General features: G+C 50.4%; 1 protein-coding gene across 6 annotated transcripts in view; it reads left to right on the forward strand.

Annotated features, from left to right (window-relative positions):
* The first annotated feature begins 1253 nt into the window (after positions 1-1253).
* Positions 1254-21610, forward strand: part of LOC132586870 (aldehyde dehydrogenase family 3 member A2-like) — a 57908-nt gene continuing 37551 nt past the window's right edge. The window contains exons 1-3 of one of the 6 annotated variants that reach the window (XM_060259010.1): positions 1254-1284; positions 17935-18109; positions 21358-21589. In XM_060259010.1, coding sequence (XP_060114993.1) covers positions 17948-18109; positions 21358-21589 — 394 coding nt within the window. In that variant the 5' untranslated portion in view covers positions 1254-1284; positions 17935-17947. Of the gene's footprint in view, positions 1285-1309; positions 1318-8163; positions 8268-11634; positions 11668-17934; positions 18110-21357; positions 21590-21610 lie in introns of those variants that run through there. The other 5 variants (XM_060259006.1, XM_060259009.1, XM_060259008.1 and 2 more) reach the window with 5 other exon arrangements.

Below are 21610 nucleotides of genomic sequence, written 5' to 3' on the forward strand. Positions count from 1 at the left end.
TTCTACTCTTTGAGCTGCTGGCATTACAGTTATGAGCTACAGCATAAATTAGTTTGCTCCGGGGCCATTTTTCCTGAGCGAAGACAAAAATATGGCTAAAAAGTGTGAGCTAGCTCACACTAACTCAGCTTAGAGGAGACACTGCTGCCCATCTAGATCTGGCATCACAGGTTGTGCCCAGTGTGGGCCTCAGAATCTATCTACACCTGTGAAGGTGACCTGCTCTTCCGGCTCTTAGTCCCGCAGCCTGAACGGAGCCTCCCTGTGCAGAAGCAGCCTACCCCCGAATGCCCGTTGTGTGCGAAGAAGACTGCAGATTTATACCCTGTTCTTCTCTCTGAATCAGAGACTCAGAGCGGCTTACAATCTCCTTAACCTTCCTCCCCCACAACAGACACCCTGTGAGGAGGGTGGGGCTGAGAGAGCTCTCCCAGAGGCTGCCCTTTCAAGGACAGCTCTGCAGGACCTATGGCTAACCCAAGGCCATTCCAGCAGCTGCAAGTGGAGGAGTGGGGAATCAAATCCAGTTCGCCAAGATAAGAGTCTGCGCACTTAACCACTACATTAAACTGGTGTGTGGTGTGTGTGAGGGGGGGGGGGAGGCTTTGGCTCCTGCTGCACCCCCCCGCAGTGTGGGCCTTCCAGAGCTGCTGGCCGGGCTGGATCTGACCCAGCCAGGGCGGGCAAGGGGCCCCCGGCCGCGGTTAGACGAGAGGCCGTCGCCGCCAGGCCTCCCAGGAGCCGCGGCCTGGCACTTTAAGGCGCAGCTCTAAGGCCCGGGCGCGCATCCAAATTCCTGCCGAGGGAGGAAGGGAGGGGAAAGGGCGGGCTGGCTGACTGGTGCCTGGGGTGGGAAGGGCGCGCTCGTCGGTGCCGAGGCCAGAGGGCGGCAGGGCGCTCCAGCAGGTAACCTCCCCTCCGCCGCGCGTCCTTGGCGCCCGGGGTCGCCCGCCTGCTCTGGGGGAGAGGGCTTGCAGCTGCCCCGCTGGGGGCCCTTGGCCGGATCGGGCCGGGGGGGGGGCGTGGGCTTGCCTTGAGGAGCCAGCCGAGCTCAGCCCTTCAGTTCCCGGGTTTCTTGAGAGCCAAGCCCTTTGCACCCTCCGAGGCCCGCGGGGGCAGATTGCGCGCTGCTGCGTAAAGGCGCCCGGGACAGCTGGCTGCCCCGCGCAAGGGAAGGCAGGGGGGTCCATTTGCGCCCCTGACTCCTTTTCTTCCCGCAGAAGCAGCTTCCTTTCGCCTTGGGCCCCAGGGACTCGGAGATCTCTCGCCTCTGCAGACAGCCAGGTAAAGGCCTCGTTTTTCCCCGTTGCTCTCCGGGTAGGCGAGGGCAGTGGCGGGGGGGGCTCTTTCTAGGGTTGCCAGGTCCAGGTTGGGAAATCCCTGGAGACTTGATGGGTGGGATTTCGGGGGCGGGGGGACAATGACGTCCCCGGCGGTCCTTTTCTCCGGCTGAAATGAACGCTGCCGCCCGGAGAGCGGTTGTAGTCCCGGGAGATCTCCAGGCCCCACCTGGAGGTTGGCAGCCCACGCTCTTTTGCGTTCGTGTTTCACGAAGCGGACCTGCCGCCCTAACGACCGAAGACCGCAGTCGCAACACACAAAACGTTTGCAATTGTTTTATTTTAAAAAAGCAACGTTGCATCTGAAAATGTGGGAACAGATTGTGCGTTTTGTGCGGGCTCGGCAGGGGGTGCCCACTGCCTGGAAGGAACCCTGTCAGCGAAGCAGCCGTTGGTTCTCGTCCGGCTGTGCCCTCTGGGCTTCCCTGGAGCAGGCAGGCAGGCAGGCATTGCACACTGACCCGCTGAAGCCCGTTTGCAAGTGCAGGAGCTGGTGCTTCGCGCCTCGAAACCCCCCTGGCGCTGCGCCTGGGCGATGGAGGGCAGGCGGCAGCCCTTGGAGACGGGACAGGCCTTGGGGAATTCCAAGTGTTAAGCGAGAGGAAAGAAAAGCCTCACATGGAGGCGGCTTGGAGGTGTGGCTTGCCAAAGCCGCAGGGACTGCTAGGAAAGGAGCTCTCAGGGGTGCGCAAGCCAGCAGGGGCTGTGATGCCATTTTAGGGTGGGACCAGTCTTCCCCTTCAGCTGTGGGGTCTGGTGAGCCAAAATTCTACTTTGGGAGCCGCTGGCCTTAAAGCTGTGAGCTGCTGCATCAGTTAGCTTGCTCTGGGGCCATTTTTTCCTGAGCTTGGACAAAAATGGGTTCAGCCGGAGTTTGAAAAGGTTTAAGGCAGGGGTGGCCAAACTTGCTTAACGTAAGAGCCACATAGAATAAATGTCAAATGTTTGAGAGCCGCAAGACAGGAACGTCAGATGTTCAAGAGAAGGAAGGGAGCTAATATACATAAAATAAGTAAAATATATATGAGTCGAGTTGAGTCAAATTAAATAATTAAAAGAAATAAAATGTGGTCATTCCAGAACCATTCTCTGTCAGCCAGTTTCCTTATCACTACCCTTCCAGGAAGTCCCACCAAACAATGGGCACATCCACAAACCAATTGCCCTTTCATCATACCCCCTCCAGCCTAGAAATAGCAGCTGTCCAGCAGCCCTGGCCCCACTCAATGCACAGCAGCCAAGAAGGTCTGAGCGCCTGCTCCGGCTGCAACGCCACTGAGGATGTTCTCCGCAGCTGAGAACGAAACGTCTGGAAGGAAAACTTTCTCCAGTAGAACATGGCACTTGATCCCGAAAGATTCTACAAACCCTAATCATTCTCTGTCTTATTTCCATGGCCTGTTGAAGAAATCTAGCAACCGTCAAAGTTACCTCAGAGCAAGTGTCATTTAAAAGTTCCTTCTAAAGAGAAGGAAGGAAGGTGGGAGGGAGGGAGGGAGGCATGAAAAGAAAACAACTTTAAATGCATTCTCCAAGCCACCAGCTGGCTTGGCTTGGAGAAGTGATTTAAAGAGACAAATGCCTTTTCCAAGCCGGCCAACAGGGCAGTGGGGGCTTCGAGAGCCACACAAAATGTGTGAAAGAGCCACATGTGGCTCCCGAGCCACAGTTTGGCCACCCCTGGTTTAAGGTTTATTGGACCATGAGCAAGCTCACACGCAGCTTAGAGGGAGCACTGGGTGGGACCAGCGTTCCCTCTAAGCTGCGTGAGCGTGAGCTAGCTCACAGAATTTTAGCCTCCAGCTCACACCTTTTTGTCTTCGCTCAGGAAGGATGGCCCCAGAGCACATGAATTTATGCAATAGCTTACACCTCTAATGCCAGTGGCTCACCACTTGAATGCCAGGAGCTCACAATGTACAATTTTTGCTCACAAGATTCTGCAGCTTAGAGGGAACATTGGGTGGCACCAGGGCTTTTCTTGTAACAGGAACCTCATTTGCATATTAGGCCACACCCCCATAATGTAGCCAAGAGCTTACAGGGCCTGCTGTAAACTCCAAGAGGATTGGCTACATCAGGGGTGTGTGGCCTAATATACAAAGGAGTTCCTGCTACAAAAAAAGCCCTGGGTGGGACATCAGCAAAGGCCCAAGAACTGTCCTCTTGCTGGTTCAGACCAAAGGCTGTATCCAGATTATCTCCTCCAGCTCCCTGCTTAACACCTGCAGCACCACTTTCCACCATCTCTGCTCTGACACTCTGGAGCCCCTTCGGGACTCTCTGTGGCTCAGCCTCCCTCACCCCTCTTGCAGAGTTGTCCTTGAAAGGGCAGCTTCTGGGAGAGCTCTCTCAGCCCCACCCACCTCACAGAGTGTCTGTTGTGGGGGGAGAAGATATAGGAGATTGTAAGCCGCTCTGAGTCTCTGATTCAGAGAGAAGGGCGGGGTATAAATCTGCAATTCTTCTTCCTCTGCTGATTCTGTTTCCCCTCTTTGCACTGTCCCTGTTTCCACCAAGGGAAATTCTTCTTCCCCTTGGGTTGGAATCCCCCCTGAGATCTCTCTTCTCTCTGCACACTGGCCCTGGGCGGCTTCTGACAACCTCATGACTTTCAACGTATTTCTAAGGATTACAGCACATAAGTCAAATGTAGAAAATTATTTTGGGGCTGTAATAGTGTTTTCCAATAGACCCTGTTTTAAACCCAGTTGGTGTGTTTCTATTCCCTATTCTCTAATTCTTATTCATTTATTTTCAATCATCAGAGTTAAATCATAATACAACAACAAGAAATTCTATTTACATTACAATAATCAGTTAGATTTACAGGTACAATAGTCAGTATTTCTTTCCACAATTCCAATCATCATTCATTCAAAAAACATAAGTTCAGGGGGGGGGGGGGTTGTAGCAGGAACTCCTTTGCATATTAGGCTACAATGTGGCCAAACTTGCTTAACGTAAGAGCCACACAGAATAAACATCAGATGTTTGAGAGCTGCAAGGCATGAATGTCAGGTGTTTGAGAGCCACAAGACAAGAAGAAAGAAAGACAGGTAGGCAAATAGATGGGGGGAAGAGAGGTGGAAAGAAAGCAACTTTAACTTAAATGCATTCTACAAGCCATCTGCTAGCTTGGCTTGGAGATACGATTTGAAAAGACAATTACCTCTGCCAGGCCAACCAGCAGGGGCAGTGGAGGCTTAAAGAGCCACACAATAAGTGTGAAAGAGCCACACAATATGTGTGAAAGAGCCACATGTGGCTCCCGAGCCGCAGTTTGGCCACCCCTCGGCTACACCCTCCTGACGTAGCCAATCCTCCAAGAGCTTACAGGGCTCTTCTTACAGGGCCTACTGTAAGCTCCAGGAGGATTGGCTACATCAAGAGGATATGGCCTAATTTGCAAAGGAGTTCCTGCTACAAAAAGCCCTGCTTAAGTTCAATCAGCTCCTCTGGTCCTCTGCATACTTTCCAGGATTGTCTCCACGGCACAGTTCTATGACTTTCCACTTTGGACTGTCTTCCATTCCCCACCCCAAGCCTATATCATTTATCCCTTGATGACGGCAAAACAATCGCCTTGTCAGCACAAACCGTGGGTCAGCCTCTTGTCATGCCTTGACTTGATGGCTTCAGCTTCCTTCCACAGGGATCTTTCCTCGCCTCTTACATTTACTAGACAAAAGGGAGATTTCCTAAGAATAGGGCTTATTCTGCAAAGTCATCTCCACCTCCGCACAAAACACTTCTGATGGCTTTTTCTGCCCCAGGAAGAGGATACTGTTAGGGGCCCAATCTTTGTTTCTGGGGACGGCTGTCTTTCCCCCAAACCCTTTAATGAGAGGAAGGGCTGCCCCCTTATATCCATTGGCAGTGTTCCTCCATTTTCAACATCGCAGCTGGAGATGTTCTTTTAAAGGCAGAGGAGCCCATACATTTTGAAAAGCTGGTCGTCCCCCTCATGTTCCAGGTCACACAGAACCCCTGAGAAAATTGTTGGTGGTCTCCCAATCCTTCTCTTCTGCCCAGTGCTAAAAAAGAAGCATGAAGCTTCAGGCAGAAGAGCTGTGTGACTGGTGAAAATAGGTGTTCTGCAACTCTCTTGCCCAGGGCGGAGTGCTTTTGCCTACTTGTGCAGTGGCTAAAAACACAAGAGCCGTGCTAGAACAAAAAGTGGGTGATCTTTGCACGGGCGTAACCAATGTTCCCTCTAAGCTGCAGAGTCTTGTGAGCAAAAATTCTACTTTGTGAGCTACTGGTATTAAAGCTGTGAGCTACTGTTTAAATTATTGTGCTCTGGGGTCATCCTTCCAGAGCTAAGACAAAAATATGTGAGCTGGAGGCTAAAAATCTGTGCGCTAGCTCACGCTTACTCAGCTTAGAGGGAATACTGGGTGTAACTGGACTAAGCACATTTTCCTGTCCAATGGATGCAATTGGACTGAGCAATTATCGTGGTAGATAACTCACTGAAAATGTCAAGACAGTGTGCGATTGCAATAAAAAAGGCCAACGGCATGCTGGGAATTATTAGGAAGGGAATTGAAAACAAATCAGCCAGTATCATAATGCCCCTGTATAAATCGATGGTGCGGTCTCATTTGGAGTACTGTGTGCAATTCTGGTCACCGCACCTCAAAAAGGATATTATAGCATTGGAAAAAGTCCAGAAAAGGACTAGAATGATTAAAGGTTTGGAACACTTTCCCTATGAAGAAAGGTTAAAACGCTTGGGGCTCTTTAGCTTGGAGAAACGTCGACTGCGGGGTGACATGATAGAGGTTTACAAGATTATGCATGGGATGGAGAAAGTAGAGAAAGAAGTACTTTTCTCCCGTTCTCGCAATACAAGAACTCGTGGGCATTCAATGAAATTGCTGAGCAGTCAAGTTAAAACAGATAGAAGGAAGTACTTCTTCACCCAAACAGTGATTAACATATGGAATTCACTGCCACAGGAGGTGGTGGCGGCTACAAGCATAGCCAGCTTCAAGAGGGGGTTAGATAAAAATATGGAGCAGAGGTCCATCAGTGGCTATTAGCCACAGTGTGTGTATATATATATAGAGTGTTGGACTGGATGGCCTGATCCAACATGGCTTCTCTTATGTTCTTAAATTTGTGTGGGGGGAGCTCTCCTCTGCCTTGTGACATCACTTTTTAAAACCCTCTCTGCTGCTGTACCTTGATCAGCCGTAGCAGTGGACAATCAAGTGATCAAGCCCACGCCATCACTGTCTCCATGCTAGGAAATGTTTAGTGGCAGATCTGCTGTTTAGTGGCAGATCTGAGAAGCTAAGCAGGGTCAGCCCTTGGATGGGAGACCACCAGGGAAGTCCAGGGTCACTTGGCAGAGGCGGGCATTAGCAAACCCACCTCCGCTAGTCTCTTGCTTTGAAAGCCCTACGGCAAGGGTGGCCAACGGTAGCTCTCCAGATGCATGGCCAGTGGCTGGGGCTGATGGGAGTTGTAGGCAAAAAAACATCTGGAGAGCTACCGTTGGCCGCCCCTGCCCTATGGAGTGGGCATAGATCAGCTGGAACGTGATAGCATTTTGTGCCCATATGTAATCAGCAGAGCAGGGGCGAGAAGGTGATGTCAGTAAAAAAATTATAATACATTGCCTCCTAGTTGGAAAAAGAGGTGCTGGAACTCTCAAGAGGGCAATGAAGGAGAAACACACAGGTGTCCCTTAGGAGCGTTTAGACCTTGGTTGAGAATTTGGTTGCCATTAAGAGGTTCCGGAACTCTGTTCCACCATGTCCCCCCATGAATTATGAACAGTTAACTTCCAATCGTTGTATCTGAGGAAGCGCACGGAAGCTCATACCTTGAATAAAACTTTGTTGGTCTTAAAGGCGCCCCTGGACTCTTTGTTCGACTGCTTATTCACAGACAAAAGGTCATACCTTGAATAAAACAAAGTAGGAGACCAGTAGCACCTTGAAGACCAACAAAGTTTTATTAAGGGTGTAAGCTTTCGTGTGCATGCACACTTCATCAGACAATGGAATGGGGTACAATGGGGAGAGCTACATCTAGCTGGTGGGCAGGGGTTAGGAATGCAAATACCTTGAATAAAACATTGTTGGTCTTAAGGCGCCACAGAACTATAACCTCTACTGCTTCAGACCAACACGCCTGCCCACCTGGATCTTTTTAAAACTCCAATTTGATTGCTTTATTAGGATTGCCAAGTCTAATTCCAGAAATATCTGGGGGCTTTGGGGGTGGAGGCAGGTGACTTTGAGGGTGCAGCCAGGAGCAAGGCCGTGACAAGCATAATTGAACTCCAAAGGGAGTTCTGGCCATCACATTTAAAGGGCCTGCATGCCTTTTAAGTGCCTTCCCACCATTGGAAACAATGAAGGACAGGGGCACCTTTCCATTGGAAATAATGACGGATAGGGGGACCTTCTTTTGGGGCTCATGGAATTGGACCCCCTGCTCCAATCTTCTTGACACTTGGAGGGTGCTTTGGGGAGAGGCACTGGATGCTATGCTGAAAATCTGGTGCCTCTACCTCAAAAACCAGCCCCCTCAGAGCCCCCAGATACCCGTGGATCAATTCTCCACTACACCCTACGGGAATGGGTCTCCATAGGGAATAATGGGAGTGCCCAGCAGACGACATTTCCCTCCCTCTCCCCTGCTTTCTGATGACCCCGAAGCGCCTCCAATCCGGGGGATCCCCTGCCCCCACCTGGGGATTGGCAGCCCTCTGGACTGGAGCCCTTTAAAGGGATGCGTGCACGTCATAAGGGTTGCTGGGGAGGGGCGGGGCTTCCAGGGGCCGGAAGCTGGGCTGCTCGTCTTCTGGCGGGAGGCGGTCACCTGACCGGAAGCGAGGGGCGGGCGCCGAAAGCGAAAGGGGGCGATGGTGCAGCCGCGCTGTTACGCTCCCGTCCGCCCGGGAGGCGGGTGAGACGCTCCGTCTTTATTACACAGCCTTGGCCAGGCTCAGCTCTGAGGGGCGAAGGTCGCGCGTGCGCAATGGCCGCCTGTCACGCGATTGTTAAACGGTCCTGTTGGACATCATGAGGGGACGAGTGAAGCTGCGCCTGGTGGATGCCTGCCTGCCTGCCTGCCATGTAGCGCTTGGGCAAGGATGGGCAGCCCCCCCCCCCAACAGGAGAAATCAAATTTGTAGAATTGGGGGGGGGGGGTGTAATTAGCACAGGGGTGGCCAAACTTGCTTATGGTAAGAGCCACCCAGAATCAACATGAGATGTTTGAGAGCCGCAAGACATGAATGGCAGAGAGCCAGTTTGGTGCAGTGGTGAAGTGTGTGGGCACTTATCTGGGAGAACCGGGTTTGATCCCCCACTCCTCCACTTGCACCTGCTGGAATGGGCTTTTAACATATGAAGCTGCCTTATACTGAATCAGACCCTTGGTCCATCGAAGTCAGTATTGTCTTCTCAGACTTGTCTTCTCAGGCTTGCGTCAACCATAGCTATCGCAGGAGTTGTCCTTGAAAGGGCGGCTTCTGGGAGAGCTCTCTCAGCCTCCCCCACCTCGCAGGGTGTCTGTTGTGGGGGGACAAGATATAGGAGATTGCAAGCTGCTCTGAGTCTGATTCGGAGAGAAGGACAGGGTATAAATCTGCAATTCTTCAGATGTAGGTAGGAAGGCAAATGGGAGGGAGGGAGAGGTGGAAAGAAAACAACTTTAAACACATTCTCCAAGCTGCTGGCTTGGCGAAGTGATTTAAAGAGAAAAACACCAAGCCAGCCAACAGGAGGGTGGGGGCTTTGAGAGCCACACAATATGTGTGAAAAAGCCACATGTGGTTCCTGAACTGCAGTCTGGCCACCCCTGAATTAGCAGAATGTTGGGGCAAATGGGTAACGTTTTCTGAAAGAGCTTCCCCCGCCCCCCACACTGCCTTGCATGCAGGGAGAAATCCAACCAGTGCTGGGAAGGCCGCCTGTAATAGCTATGGTTTGAACCAGCTGAATTTCTGCCTGTCTTTTGGCTGGTAAATGGGCACAGCTGCTTCCAGAATGGTAGCGGATGAGTGATTTGGGGTCTTAACTGGAGAGTAGGTGGATCGTTAGGGGAGAGAAAGGTTGCTCTTGGGTGGGCGGGATTGTGCTTTGCACTTTCCTTCTTTGGGCCTTTAATAGTCGCCTGGTTAAAATGTGGAATTTGCTGCCAGAGGATGTAGTGATGGCCATAAGGGAAAAAACAGCTTTAGAAGAGAATTGGACAGGTTCCTGGAGGGTAAATCACTAGCAAAGCTGGCTGAGGGGAATCTCCGTTTTCAGAGGCACTAAACCTCTGAATCTCAGAGCCAGGAGGCCTCAGCCTTTATGCCCAGTTGTTGGTTCTCCAGAGGAAATGGTTGGCTGCTGTGTGAGACAAGATGCTGGACTACCTTTGGACTGATCCAGCAGGACTCTTACATTCTCACTAGTGAAGCTTTCTTACCGCTTTTGTCCATGCTGCTAGAAGTTTCAGCTGTTAAATTTCAGCCTGTCAGCTGTTCCAGCCCCAGGGAGGGTAAAAAATAAAAATGTATACCTTTAAAAGATAGTGGGGACAGCCCAGAAATTGACACGTCTGGGAAAATTGGAAACGGAATTCTGCCTTTTTGGTGGGAGTTTGTTTGCTTGGGTGAGTGAAATCTGAGCAACATACAGTTGTGGGGTGGAGAAAGGCTTTTGGGGGATCGTGGGAAGGAGATCCTCAAAAGGAAAAGGACCAGGGCTACCCTGTGAGTTTTGGGAGCTGTGTTAGAGCTAGTGTCATTTCACTCACTTTTTTGCTTATTCGAAGTGTTTATTAGCTGCCTTGCTGTGAAACATATGAAGCTGCCTTCTGCTGAATCAGACCCTCAGTCCATCCGAGTCAGTATTGTCCACTCAGACTGGCAGCGGCTCTCCAAGGTCTCAAGCTGAGGTTTTTCGCTCTTATTTGCTGGACCCTTTTTAGTTGGAGATGCCGGGGATTGAACCTGGGACCTTCTGCTTACCAAGCAGATGCTCTACCACTGAGCCACCGTCCCTCCCTGACCTTATGGAACTCAAAGCGATTTGTAATGTAAACAAAACGGTAGCCATAATATACATAAAATCCAAAACTTATAACCACAGTGAGACAGAAAAGTTAACGTGATGAAATGCTGTCCTAAATAAAACTGTCTTCAGCTGCCTCTTCTGAAGATCAAAAGTGAAGGGGCCGAGGGCAGCTGCCCAAGGAGGTTGTTCGATAACCCCTCCCTCGGTGAGGCAATTGGTGACTTTAATTCCTGGGAAGGAATATAGGAGAATTTGGTCCTTCAGAAACCCTGGTCCCAAGCCACAAAGGGTTTCAGGAGAATGCGCAACAAGCGAGAAGCCTGCCCTTTGCATCTTGGCCCTACAGGGGTGGTCTGAGCCAAACTGCTGAGACAGCCAGTTTGGTGTAGTGCTTAAGTACATGGACGCTTATCTGGGAGAACCGGGTTTGATTCCCCACTCCTCCACTTGCACCTGCTGGAACGGACTTGGGTCAGCCATAGCTCTGTTGTCCTATGAGCTGGTTTGGTGTAGTGGTTAAGTGTGTGGACGCTTATCTGGGAGAACCGGGTTTGATTCCCCGCTCCTCCACTTGCAGCTGCTGGAATGGCCTTGGGTCATAGGAGTTGTCCTATGAGGCAGTTTGGTGTAGTGGTTAAGTGCACGGACTCCTATCTGGGAGAACCGGGTTTGATTCCCCACTCCTTCACTTGCAGCTGTTGGAATGGCCTTGGGTCAGCCAGAGCTATTGCAGGAGTTGTCCTTGAAAGGTCAACTGCTGTGAGAGCTCTCTCAGCCTCACTTACCTCACAGAGTCTCCTGTGGGGGGTGGGGTGGGAAGATAAGGGAGATTGTGACCGCTCTGAGACTCTTGAGATTCAGAGTATAGGGTGGGATATAAATCCAATATTTTCTTCTTCTTTCTCTCCCCCGCCCCACCTCAATCAGCAACAGCATAGTCCTCTTGGTCTTTCTTACAAGTCTGTTGTGCAACTTGCGGAACGAGTGTATTATATAAAGCCCTCTGGATGCTTTGAGCCAAGCATTGTTGTTATAGCTCGCTTGGGTAGGATGAGGGATGTAATAGAGGGAACGTCGCTGGCAGGCGAAGAGTCCCAAGGAGTGGTGGGGAAGGCTGCCTCTGCCAAGAATCCCTCACTTCCTCGCACAGCAGTTAAAAGGATCCTCTCCCTTCTGCATCTGGCTGCATGAATCACAGCAGCTGGGAGAGCCTCCACAGTGGAGCCAGGAGATCATAATCGTGCTTTCTGCGGAGCCAGGAGAGGTGACACCTTGGTGGGTGCTGTGTGGTCAGTGGGGTAAGAGGACTGTCAAGAGGATGGGGGTGGCTTGGGACCTCCATCATTCGCTGGGTGACCTCAGAGGCAAAAGAGAGAGACCTTCAGAAATAGAACTAGAGAATCGGCCTGGGGAGGTGGGCTGTCTCCCTCCAGAAGCATATTCTGGATGAGTGAACGGAAACACCAGATACTGGGGACAGTGCCAGATTAAACCCTGTGGAGACCCCTAGGCAGTCAAAATCTCAGGGGCCCTTTGACAAAGTGGTTGGAGAGGCAAACGTGGCAACCATGCCAGCAGCAGCTGCACCAGGCAAGTCGGGCAAAGAGTGGCTCATTTGCTGGCTACGCATGCAGGTTCCAAGGGCTGCAAGCAGGGGGGAGACCAGGAGAAAAAGCCAGCCCGAGGCCCCTAAAGGCGTGGGGGCCCGTAGGCCAGTGCCTAGTTGGCCTAATTGTTAATCCGGCCCTGACTGGGGAGGGGATGGCAGGGCCCACTGCAGGATTTTGGGAGGGTTTGGCTTCAGCATCCCGCATCTAACTGCTGCCTTGCATTTTGCCCTAGTTCTGTGCAGGATGGAATGCCTTTTGCAACTTCCATGCTGGGAGCTTAATCCCCAAATTGCGTGGGCCGATTGAGGTCAGGACTGTGGGATGCAGGGAGAGGAGACTTCAGCCTTCCCCGGTGTGCTGTTTTCTAACCTGAAAAGACTGGGAAGAGGTTGGTAGGACCAACTCCAGGATTTTGGCTTAAGCATCCCAGCGTCCAGGGCTTTTTTTTTTTAACCAGAAAGCGCAGGAACGCAGTTCCGGCTGGCTTGGCATCAGGAGGTGTGGTCTAATATGCAAATAAGTTCCTGCTGGCCTACAAAAAGCCCTGCGTGAAACAATGGTGATGTCAGGGGTTGTAGCCTAATATGCAAATAGGTTCCTGCTGGCCTTTTCCTACAAAAAGCCCTGCGTGAAACAATGGTGATTTCAGGGGGTGTGGTCTAATATGCAAATGCGTTCCTGCTGGCCTTTTCCTACAAAAAGCCCTGTGTGAAGCAATGGTGATGTCAGGGTGTGTGGCCTAATATGCAAATAGTTCCCTGCTGGCCTTTTTCTACAAAAAAAGCCCTGCCTGCATCTAACTGCTGCCTTACATTTTGCCCCAGCTCTGTGCAGGATCGAAGGCCTTTTGCAGGTTCCATGCTGGGAGCTCCATCCCAAGATTGTGTGGGCTGATGGAGGTGCAATGCTGATCCTGTGAATTTAGGGGGAAGTATTTGTGTGTTTCTTTCATTGTGCAGGGGGTTGGACTGGATGACTCTGGGGGGTCCCTTCCAACTCTGTGATTCCATGACCAAGGCATACAGGTAGAGGGGACTTCATCCTTCCCAGGTGTGCTGTTTTCTAACCTGAAATGACTATGGGGGGGTAATATTTGCCCTGTTGATGAATCCTAGCTATACCCCATAAGTGCGTGCGGAACTCCTTGTGGGGCAAGTGTTAACAATCCTGCCCTGTTTTAAGTCAAGAAAACAGAAGGGGGAGGAGGCTGAAGCCCCCTCTCAGTGTTCCTCAGTTCAGATCTAAATGGGGCCCGCACAAGCCCTAGCGACAGAGCATGCAATATACATTTGGTTGCATAGACCAGGGTGCGGGAGGAGGCATGCTGGGCTCTTAAGTAGGAAGAAACGAGGCATAGGCAAGCCACGGGCTCTCTGTCACGGAGAGAATTCTCTTTGCTTTCTGCAGGGAGAGGATTGCCAGGTGGGGCAGAGACATGAGTGCATCGTCACCCACCTTTCTGAATCCAGCCCCGGTTTCTTGGTTCCAAGTCTGTTCTCTCTTCAGTCGCAGAGTAGCATTTTTTTGGCTTGGCGCATGTACCAGGCGTGGTTTTCCTAAGCAACGGTAATTTGATTCCGACGCAGCACCCTTCCCTCTGGTTATCTGTTGGCTGGAACTGGAGCAAAGCTAGGATTTTTTTGTCCCACCCAACATTCAAACTTTTCAGAGCAGAAAGTAAACAGAGTGGGAAGCTGGCACCCGGAGAGCTAGAAACACAACTCTTTGGCACAGACCTTAAGTGTGGCTTTGGAGCCGAGGCCAAAGCAACATGGGCAAACTGAGTCAGGCAGATTATTTTTCCTTGGTTGCAAATCTTGCTTGCCCCCTGTTTGCTTTTGTTCTTTTGGCATCCACAGCCATACAGAATATTTTCCACCCTGCGCTTAGCCTGCACTCCCTTTCAAACATAGCCTACTTGGTTGCCAGATTTCTGACACATTTTCCTCTAGTAAATAATGTATTCTTCTTTTAGTCATTGCCAGTATTCCCTCTAAACTGAGTTAGTGTGAGATAGCACAGTTTTTTAGCCAGTTTGGTTTAGTGGTTAAGTATGTGGACTCTTATCTGGGAGAACCGGGCTTGATTCCCCACTCCTCCACTTGCAGCTGCTGGAGTGGCCTTGGGTCGCACATAGCTCTCTTATCTGGGGGAATCAGGCTTGATTCCCCACTCCTCCACTTACAGCTGCTGGAGTGGCCTTGGGTCGCCCATAGCTCTCTTATCTGGGAGAACCGGGCTTGATTCCCCACTCCTCCACTTACAGCTGCTGGAGTGGCCTTGGGTTGCCCATAGCTCTCTTATCTGGGAGATCCGGGCTTGATTCCCCACTCCTCCACTTACAGCTGCTGGAATAGCCTTGGGTCAGCCATAGCTCTCTTATCTGAGAGAACCAGGCTTGATTCTCCACTCCTCCACTTACAGCTGCTGGAGTGGCCTTGGGTCACCCATAGCTATCGCAGGAGTTGTCCTTGAAAGGGCAGCTGCTGTGAGATCCCTCTCAGCCCCGCCCACCTCACAGGTAATGTTCCCTCTAAGCCAGTGGTGGCCAATGGTAGCTCTCCAGATGTTTTTTGCCTTCAACTCCCATCAGCCCCAGCCAGCATGGCCAATGGCTGGGGCTGATGGGAGTTGTAGGCAAAAAAACATCTGGAGAGCTACCATTGGCCACCCTTGCTCTAAGCTGTGGGGTCCTGTGAGCAAAAAATCTACTTTGTGAGCTACTGGAATTAAAGTTGTGAGCTACTGCATAAGTTAGTTTGCTCTAGGGCCGTTTTTCCTGAGCTGAGACAAAAATGTGTGAGCTGAAGGCTAAAAAAATTGTGAGCTAGCTCACACTAACTCAGCTTAGAGGGAACACTGCTCACAGGGTGTCTGTTGTGGGGGGAGGAGATGTAAGAGATTGTGAGCCGCCCTGAGTCTCTGATTCATAGAGAAGGGCGGGGTATAAATCTGAAGTCTTCTTCTTCATTGTTGTTGCCTTAGCTCAGGACGGACGGCCCCAGAGCAAACTAATTTATGCAGCAGCCAAATTGCTCACTCACAACTTTAATGCCAGCAGCTCACAAACTAGAATTTTTGCTCACAAGACTCCACTTAGAGGGAGCATTGGATTGCTCTAGATGATCTGATCATAGGAGCTCTGGAAAGGAAAGTCTGCACTCTCTTCAGTGGGCATCCAGCCTCTGTGACGGTTAGCCACGATAAGTGAATAGAACCTCCATAGTCAGAGACAAGCTACCTCCAGATGCTAGGGCAAAACTCGTTTCCGTCACGCCTTGCTTGCGGGCTTCCCATAAACTGTTGTTGGGGGCAAACAACTGAACTAGGTGAGCCTACAGTCCAACAGGGACTGCTCTTTTTAGTCTTGAGTCTTTCCCTCGAGTCTGATGATGAAGAAGAATTGCAGATTTATACCCTGCCCTTCTCCCTTAATCAGAGACTCAGAGCGGCTTACAATCTCCTATGTCTTCTCCCCCCACAACAGACACCCTGCAAGGTGGGGCTGAGAGGGCTCTCACAGGAGCTGCCCTTTCCAAGGACAACTCCTATGAGAGCTATGGCTAACCCAAGGCCATTCCAGCAGCTGCAAGTGGAGGAATGGGGAATCAAACCCAGTTCTCCCAGGTAAGAGTCTGCACACTTAACCACTACACCAAACTGGCTCTACACCAAACTGATATGTTGCAAATCAGCCCAAGGCTTGGTGTTCTGCACCTCAGCGGCTATGTTTGACTGGAAGGGAAGCGTGGCTCTCCAATATGGCGTTAAGAGGAGGGATCACTCACTGTGAGGCACGAATGAGTTGCAGAGTACCTGTGGGCAGGGTCTTTTCTGTAGCAGGAACTCTTTTGCCTATTAGGCCACACACCCCCCCCCAATCCTCCAAGAGCTTTCAGGGCTCTTCATACAGGGCCTCCTGTAAGCTCCAGGAGGATTGGCTGCATCTGGGGGTGTGGCCTGATATGCAAAAGAGTTCCTGCTACAAAAAAAGTCCTGCCTTTGGATAATGTTCTCTCTAAGCTGCAGGGTCTTGTGAGCAAAAATTCTACTTTGCGAACGACTGGCATTCAAGTTGTGAGCGACTGCATACATCAGTTTGCTCTAGGGCCATTTCTTCTGAGAGAAGACAAAAATACTTGAGGTGAAGGCTAAAAATCTGTGAGCTAGCTCACGCTAACTCGGCTTAGAGGGAACACTGCTGTGGAGGGAGCTGATCTGCCTTGCACGCCCACCTGAGCCTTGCTGGCCACGATCCCGGCCCTGGAGGAGGGTTTGTAGGGCTCCCTTGTGCTCTCCTGGGCCAGGCCCCTCCCATCTTTTCAGAAAGAAGAGCTGAGAAAACAGAACTGGCAAACAACGTGGCAAATATTGGCTCTGAGCTGTGTGGGAGACCGAGAGGTGGGGTGAGAGGCATGGGGTGTAGGCATGCGTGGGCCAAAAAAGGAACTCGTCAGGCGACTTTGGAACGCCAGGAGGCACAAGGAGGGCGAGGTGGGAGTTTTGCTGCTTTACTTCAGCTCATGATTATTAACAATCAGGTATTTGCATGACGCCCTCAATCTTTGAAGAGCTTTGCAGCGGGGCGTGGAAGAGAGGCTCATGTTATTATTGCAAGGCGGGGTGCTTACAGCCGGAGGTGGGGGGACCGTCTGCCCCTCCAGGACTCGGTAAACGCTCAAAGGCAAGCTGCGGCTCAGGAGCCACATGTGGCTCTCACACATATTTTGTGGCTCTCAAAGTCCCTATCGCCTGGCTTGCACAAAGCATTTGTCTCTTTAAAGTACTTCAAGCCAAGCCAGCTGGTGGCTTGGAAAATGCACTTAAAGTTAAAATTGCTTTCTTTCCACCTCTCTCTCTGTTCTTCCTCTCCCCATTCTATGTGTTTTCTTTCCTTCCTGTCTTGCAGTTCTCAAACATCTGACGTTTGTGTCTTGCGGATTTCAAACATCTGACGTTTATTCTATGCAGCTCTTACGTTAAGCAAGTTTGGCCGGCCCTGCTCAAAGACATGATCAGGCTGCGCTCTCTCTCTCTCTCTCTCTCTCTCGGCTCCTTCTTTTTCTTTGAACTGACTCTCAGCTGCTTCCATGTTCTGTGTGGCTTGGGGCAGAGTCGGTCCTAATTTGGCCCCTTTGCAATGTGCGTTTTTCCTTTTCTTGTTTGTTGAATTGCTAGTCCTATTCTTTTGTACCGCCGAACAATCCCTTGAGTATAAGAGGCTCTGACTTTGCCCATGGACGTGGGTGGGGTTGGTTTTCTGGCTTTGTGTGTGTGGGGGGATGTGTTTGTGCATACCTGGAAGTCGTGGCAACTTCTGGTGCCCCCTACTGGGGAATGAAGGATGTTCAGAAAAATGTCTTGATCCAGCCTGCCTCTGCCTCCCTACCCTGGTATTCCTTGGCGGTCTCCCATCCAAGGACTTGCCAGAGTCAGCCCTGCTTAGTTTCCAAGATCTGAGGAGGTCAAGCTGGCCAAGGCTACAGGGCTGGTTTTCCGACTTTATTAACCGGCATTGAGGGCTACTTTCTTCCCTGCTAGATGGTCGTGCTGTAGATTCCTCCCCTGCTATACTCTCCCTGGAACTTCTGTTTGTTTGGCTGCCTTGCCCCCCCCTGCAGGTCGACTTCAGCCATTGCGCGCCTGAAATGCAATCCCCATGACGTGATTTAACTAATTTTAGTATTGTTTGTACGTTTTAATTGTCCTTTCGAAACCCATGTTAACCGGTGAGTTGAAATGCTCCCCCAAACTGTATACGTTTGAGATGTTTTAAGGATTTTATTGTAATGATTAAATTCTGTGTTATTTCAATTGCTGTTCGCCACCGGAGCCCATCAGGGGAGGGCGGGATATAAGTGTAATAAAATAAAGTCAATAAATAAGGGCGAAGCTGAGCTTTGCATCGCCGCACACGAGGGTTTCAAGCGGCCTGTTGCGTTTCTCTCTCGCCAGCCTTCAAGAAGCCATGGAGAAGATTAAGCAAACGGTGGAGCGGGCCAGGAACGCCTTCAACACTGGCAAAACGCGCCCCTTGGAATTCCGCATCCAGCAGCTGAAGGCCGTCGAGAGGATGCTGAAAGAGAGGGAGAAGGAGTTCACCGATGCCCTCAAAGCGGATCTCCACAAGGTGCATTACCCCCTTCCTCCACTCCCCCATTCTGGGCTGCCCCCTGCCACTCTAAAGCAGAGAGGCCCCACACGCTGCCCCTGGGCACCACAGCACCCTTTCAGGTGCCGTCCGAGTGTTTTTAGGAAGTGGGCGGGGCCAGGCAGGGCTTCTGGCTGAGAATTAGAGATTGAATTGGCTGTGCAGGGTTTTGTTTCTTAGCAAAAATGGGCTCCTGTGTTGACAGTACACAGTTCAGCTTGGGCATCTCAGATTCTTAAACTGTAGGTCAGAGTGCCCACTTGTGCAACTGTGGAAGGCTTTACCGCTCCGTGTAAATTACTGGTGAGGAGGAAATCCCAGCCTTTGAACAAGACCTTATTGTGCAGGGGGTTGGACTAGATGACCCTGGAGGTCCCTTCCAACTCTATGATTCTATTCCTTTCCAGTCAGGCAAAGGACCTCAGGAGCGAGAGACTTCATTGTCTTCCAGAGTTTTTTTGTCCTGTTAAATAATCCCTTGAGCACTCTGTTGGAAAGACTGTTGTTTTGTAGAGTGGGCTTGTTGAATGAGATGTGGACTGTGTAACTTACCAGTGCTTTGCTACTGCTGGAGACAAAGGATTTTAAACCTTTTGTTTTAATAGACTGGATATGACTTCACAGTTACTGTTGCACAATACGTATAAAGTTCACTGTGATTTATTGAACTGGACGAGGAGTGCATTTTCCAGGGTTTTATTTTTTAACTGTTGCTATGGCAACTGCCAGAGGCTCTGCGCTGGGTCACTGAAGTTAAGTTGCGGCTACCGTTGTGTGGCTGGCTCCGCCTTCTGCAGGGGCCATTTTATGACAGCCATGTCAGAATCTCAGATGTGCCCCCAGGCTCAGAAAGGTTGAGGACCCTAGCCCGAAGGCATCCCACCTGCTCCCTGCAGTGGCTTCTGGGAAACCCCTTTCCCCCTGCAGGCAACGACCATTGAAGATTATTGTTGGGGAGGGCAGGTTGGAAGGAGAGGCCTGCCGCCTCCTAATAAGTTGGGGGATGGTCCCCTCACAGCTGCATTGCTGGACCCCCCCCCCATTGCCTGCTTCCTTCCACATCTTTGTTATAACCAGGGATTTTTTTTTGAGCAGGAATGCATAGGAACGCAGTCCCATCTGGCTTGGCATCAGGGGGTGTGGTCTGATATGCAAATGAGTCCCTGCTAGGCTTTCTCTACGCAAAAAGCCATGTGCGAAACAACGCTGATGTCAGGGGTGTGGCCTAATATGCAAATGAGTTCCTGCTGGGCCTTCTCTTCAAAAAAAGCCCTGTGTGAAACAATGCTGATGTCAGGGGTGTGGCCTAATATGCAAATGAGTTCCCGCTAGGCCTTCTCTACAAAAAAGCCCTGTGTGAAACAACGCTGATGTCAGGGGTGTGGCCTAATATGCGAATGAGTTCCTGCTGGGCTTTTTCTATTAAAAAACCCGGTTATAACCAGCCAGAAGAGTTCATGTAATAAAGAAGCTGGCAAAGTGCGCACCGTTTTTTTGATCCTAAGAGTGTGTGTGCGTGCACATGTGTGTGATACTGGAACCTTTATTAGGCATTTGCTCATAAGTAACAGGAAGTAGGAGGCAATACAATTATATTATAAAAGAAAATGCCATTTAAAATGATAAACATCTAAATTTAGTATAAAATCAAGGACAGACTAAAAAAAGAAAAAAAAGATCTTGTCCATACTTCGTTTCCTCCTTAAGCCGATAAACCCCTCCTACTCAGTTTGATTATTGCTCATCAGCAAAAATAGACAAGGATATTTTAGTATGCGCTGAAGCATGCGTACAAGTAAAGACAAGACATGTTTGTTCAAAGTTTAAACAACACAGATCTTACTTTGCAACTTTGCTGAGAATTCTCGGTACCAATACCGGGGGAGGGGGAAATAAACTGAAAGGTATAGGAATAATAAGATGATGGAAGCATGGAAGGGTGTGTGTGTGTGTGTGTAGGGACAGCCTGCTGTGCATCGCAACCCCCTGGGGGCATCCTCCTGTCAGTTGATAGATGATAGATAGATGAATTTATTGTCATTGTTCTCAACAAAAAGAGAGCAACGAAATGAGGTGCTCTTCCACAAACATACCAACACATCAAACACACATATTCATAAACCATTTAAATACATCTGAAACCATTAAACCATTTAAACCATTAAAACCATTTAAATACATCTAAAACGGATAAACATTCATAAAACCATTAAAACCATTTAAACCATTAAATAAACATTCATAAAACCATTAAACATTCATAAAACCATTAAAACCATTTAAACCATTAAATACATCTAAAACAGATAATCCTTCATAACCCTGCATTTAACCTAACCACAGCACTTGGATAGAAACTGTCCTTAAATCTGTTTGTCCTAGCCTTCAACACTCTATATCGTCTACCTGACGGTAAGATCTCAAAAAGCAAATGGCCCAGATGTGTATGGTCCCTTAGGATCATTTGTATCTTCCTTTTACATGCCATATTATACAGATCCACCAATGAGGGGAGAGAACATCCACAAATCTTTTGTGCTCTTCTCGTCACTCTTTGGAGCACCCTTCTCTCTGCTTCCGTGCAGCTCCCAAACCACGCGCAGAGGCAATAAGATAAAATGCTCTCAATGGAACTACGATAAAAGGCAACCAGCAGACTCCCTGACAGTTGTAGTGATCTTAAGAGTCTTAAGTAGTATAGTCGTTGCTGGGCCTTTTTCTCTAGAGCTAAAGTATTTGCTAAAGTAGTTGCCTGTTGGTGGGTGCCAGGCCCTCCTGCGTGAGTGGTAGGGAGCCCCTTTTTGCCTCCATTGGTTGACCTCACTCTTCTGTACGGGACTCAAAGACCAAGGAACTCCACTTTTGTGCCAATCAGAGCAAGCGGTTCGGGAAGGCCGTGGGGGGAGGAACCCAAGATGCAACCTCCCAGCTCTGTTGGGGGAAGAAGTGGATTTGAGCGAGCCCCCTCTCCCCTTTCCCCATGAGAACATATTCTATGGGGGAAAGCGAAGGGCTCCAAGAAGGGAGTGCATGTGAATGGGAACTTAAAGCGTTGCATGGTGCTGCCAGCTTCTTGGCACCGGCAGGCTGGTCGGACTGCCTCTTACAGTTGCTTTCCTTGCCAATCAGGCCAGACTTTCAGATAACAACCCCCCTCCCCACACACACACACACCCCATTTTCTTTCCTGGCCCTGCCAACCCTTTGCCCTCTCGGCTCTTCCGCAGAGCTCCTTCAACGCCTACAGCTTCGAGATCATGGTGGTGCTGGCAGAGATCGAGCTGGCGGTGAGCAAACTTCCCGAATGGACTGCCCCGCAGCGCGTGGAGAAGAACATCATGGTCATGATGGACGATGCCTACATCCACCACGAGCCCCTGGGCACGATCCTGGTCATCGGGGCCTGGAACTATCCCCTCACCCTCACCTTGCACCCTGTGATCGGAGCCATTGCGGCAGGTAAGCCAGTCCCTTCTCCGG

Source organism: Heteronotia binoei, chromosome 18 (assembly GCF_032191835.1).
Source record: "Heteronotia binoei isolate CCM8104 ecotype False Entrance Well chromosome 18, APGP_CSIRO_Hbin_v1, whole genome shotgun sequence".
NCBI lineage: Eukaryota > Metazoa > Chordata > Lepidosauria > Squamata > Gekkonidae > Heteronotia > Heteronotia binoei.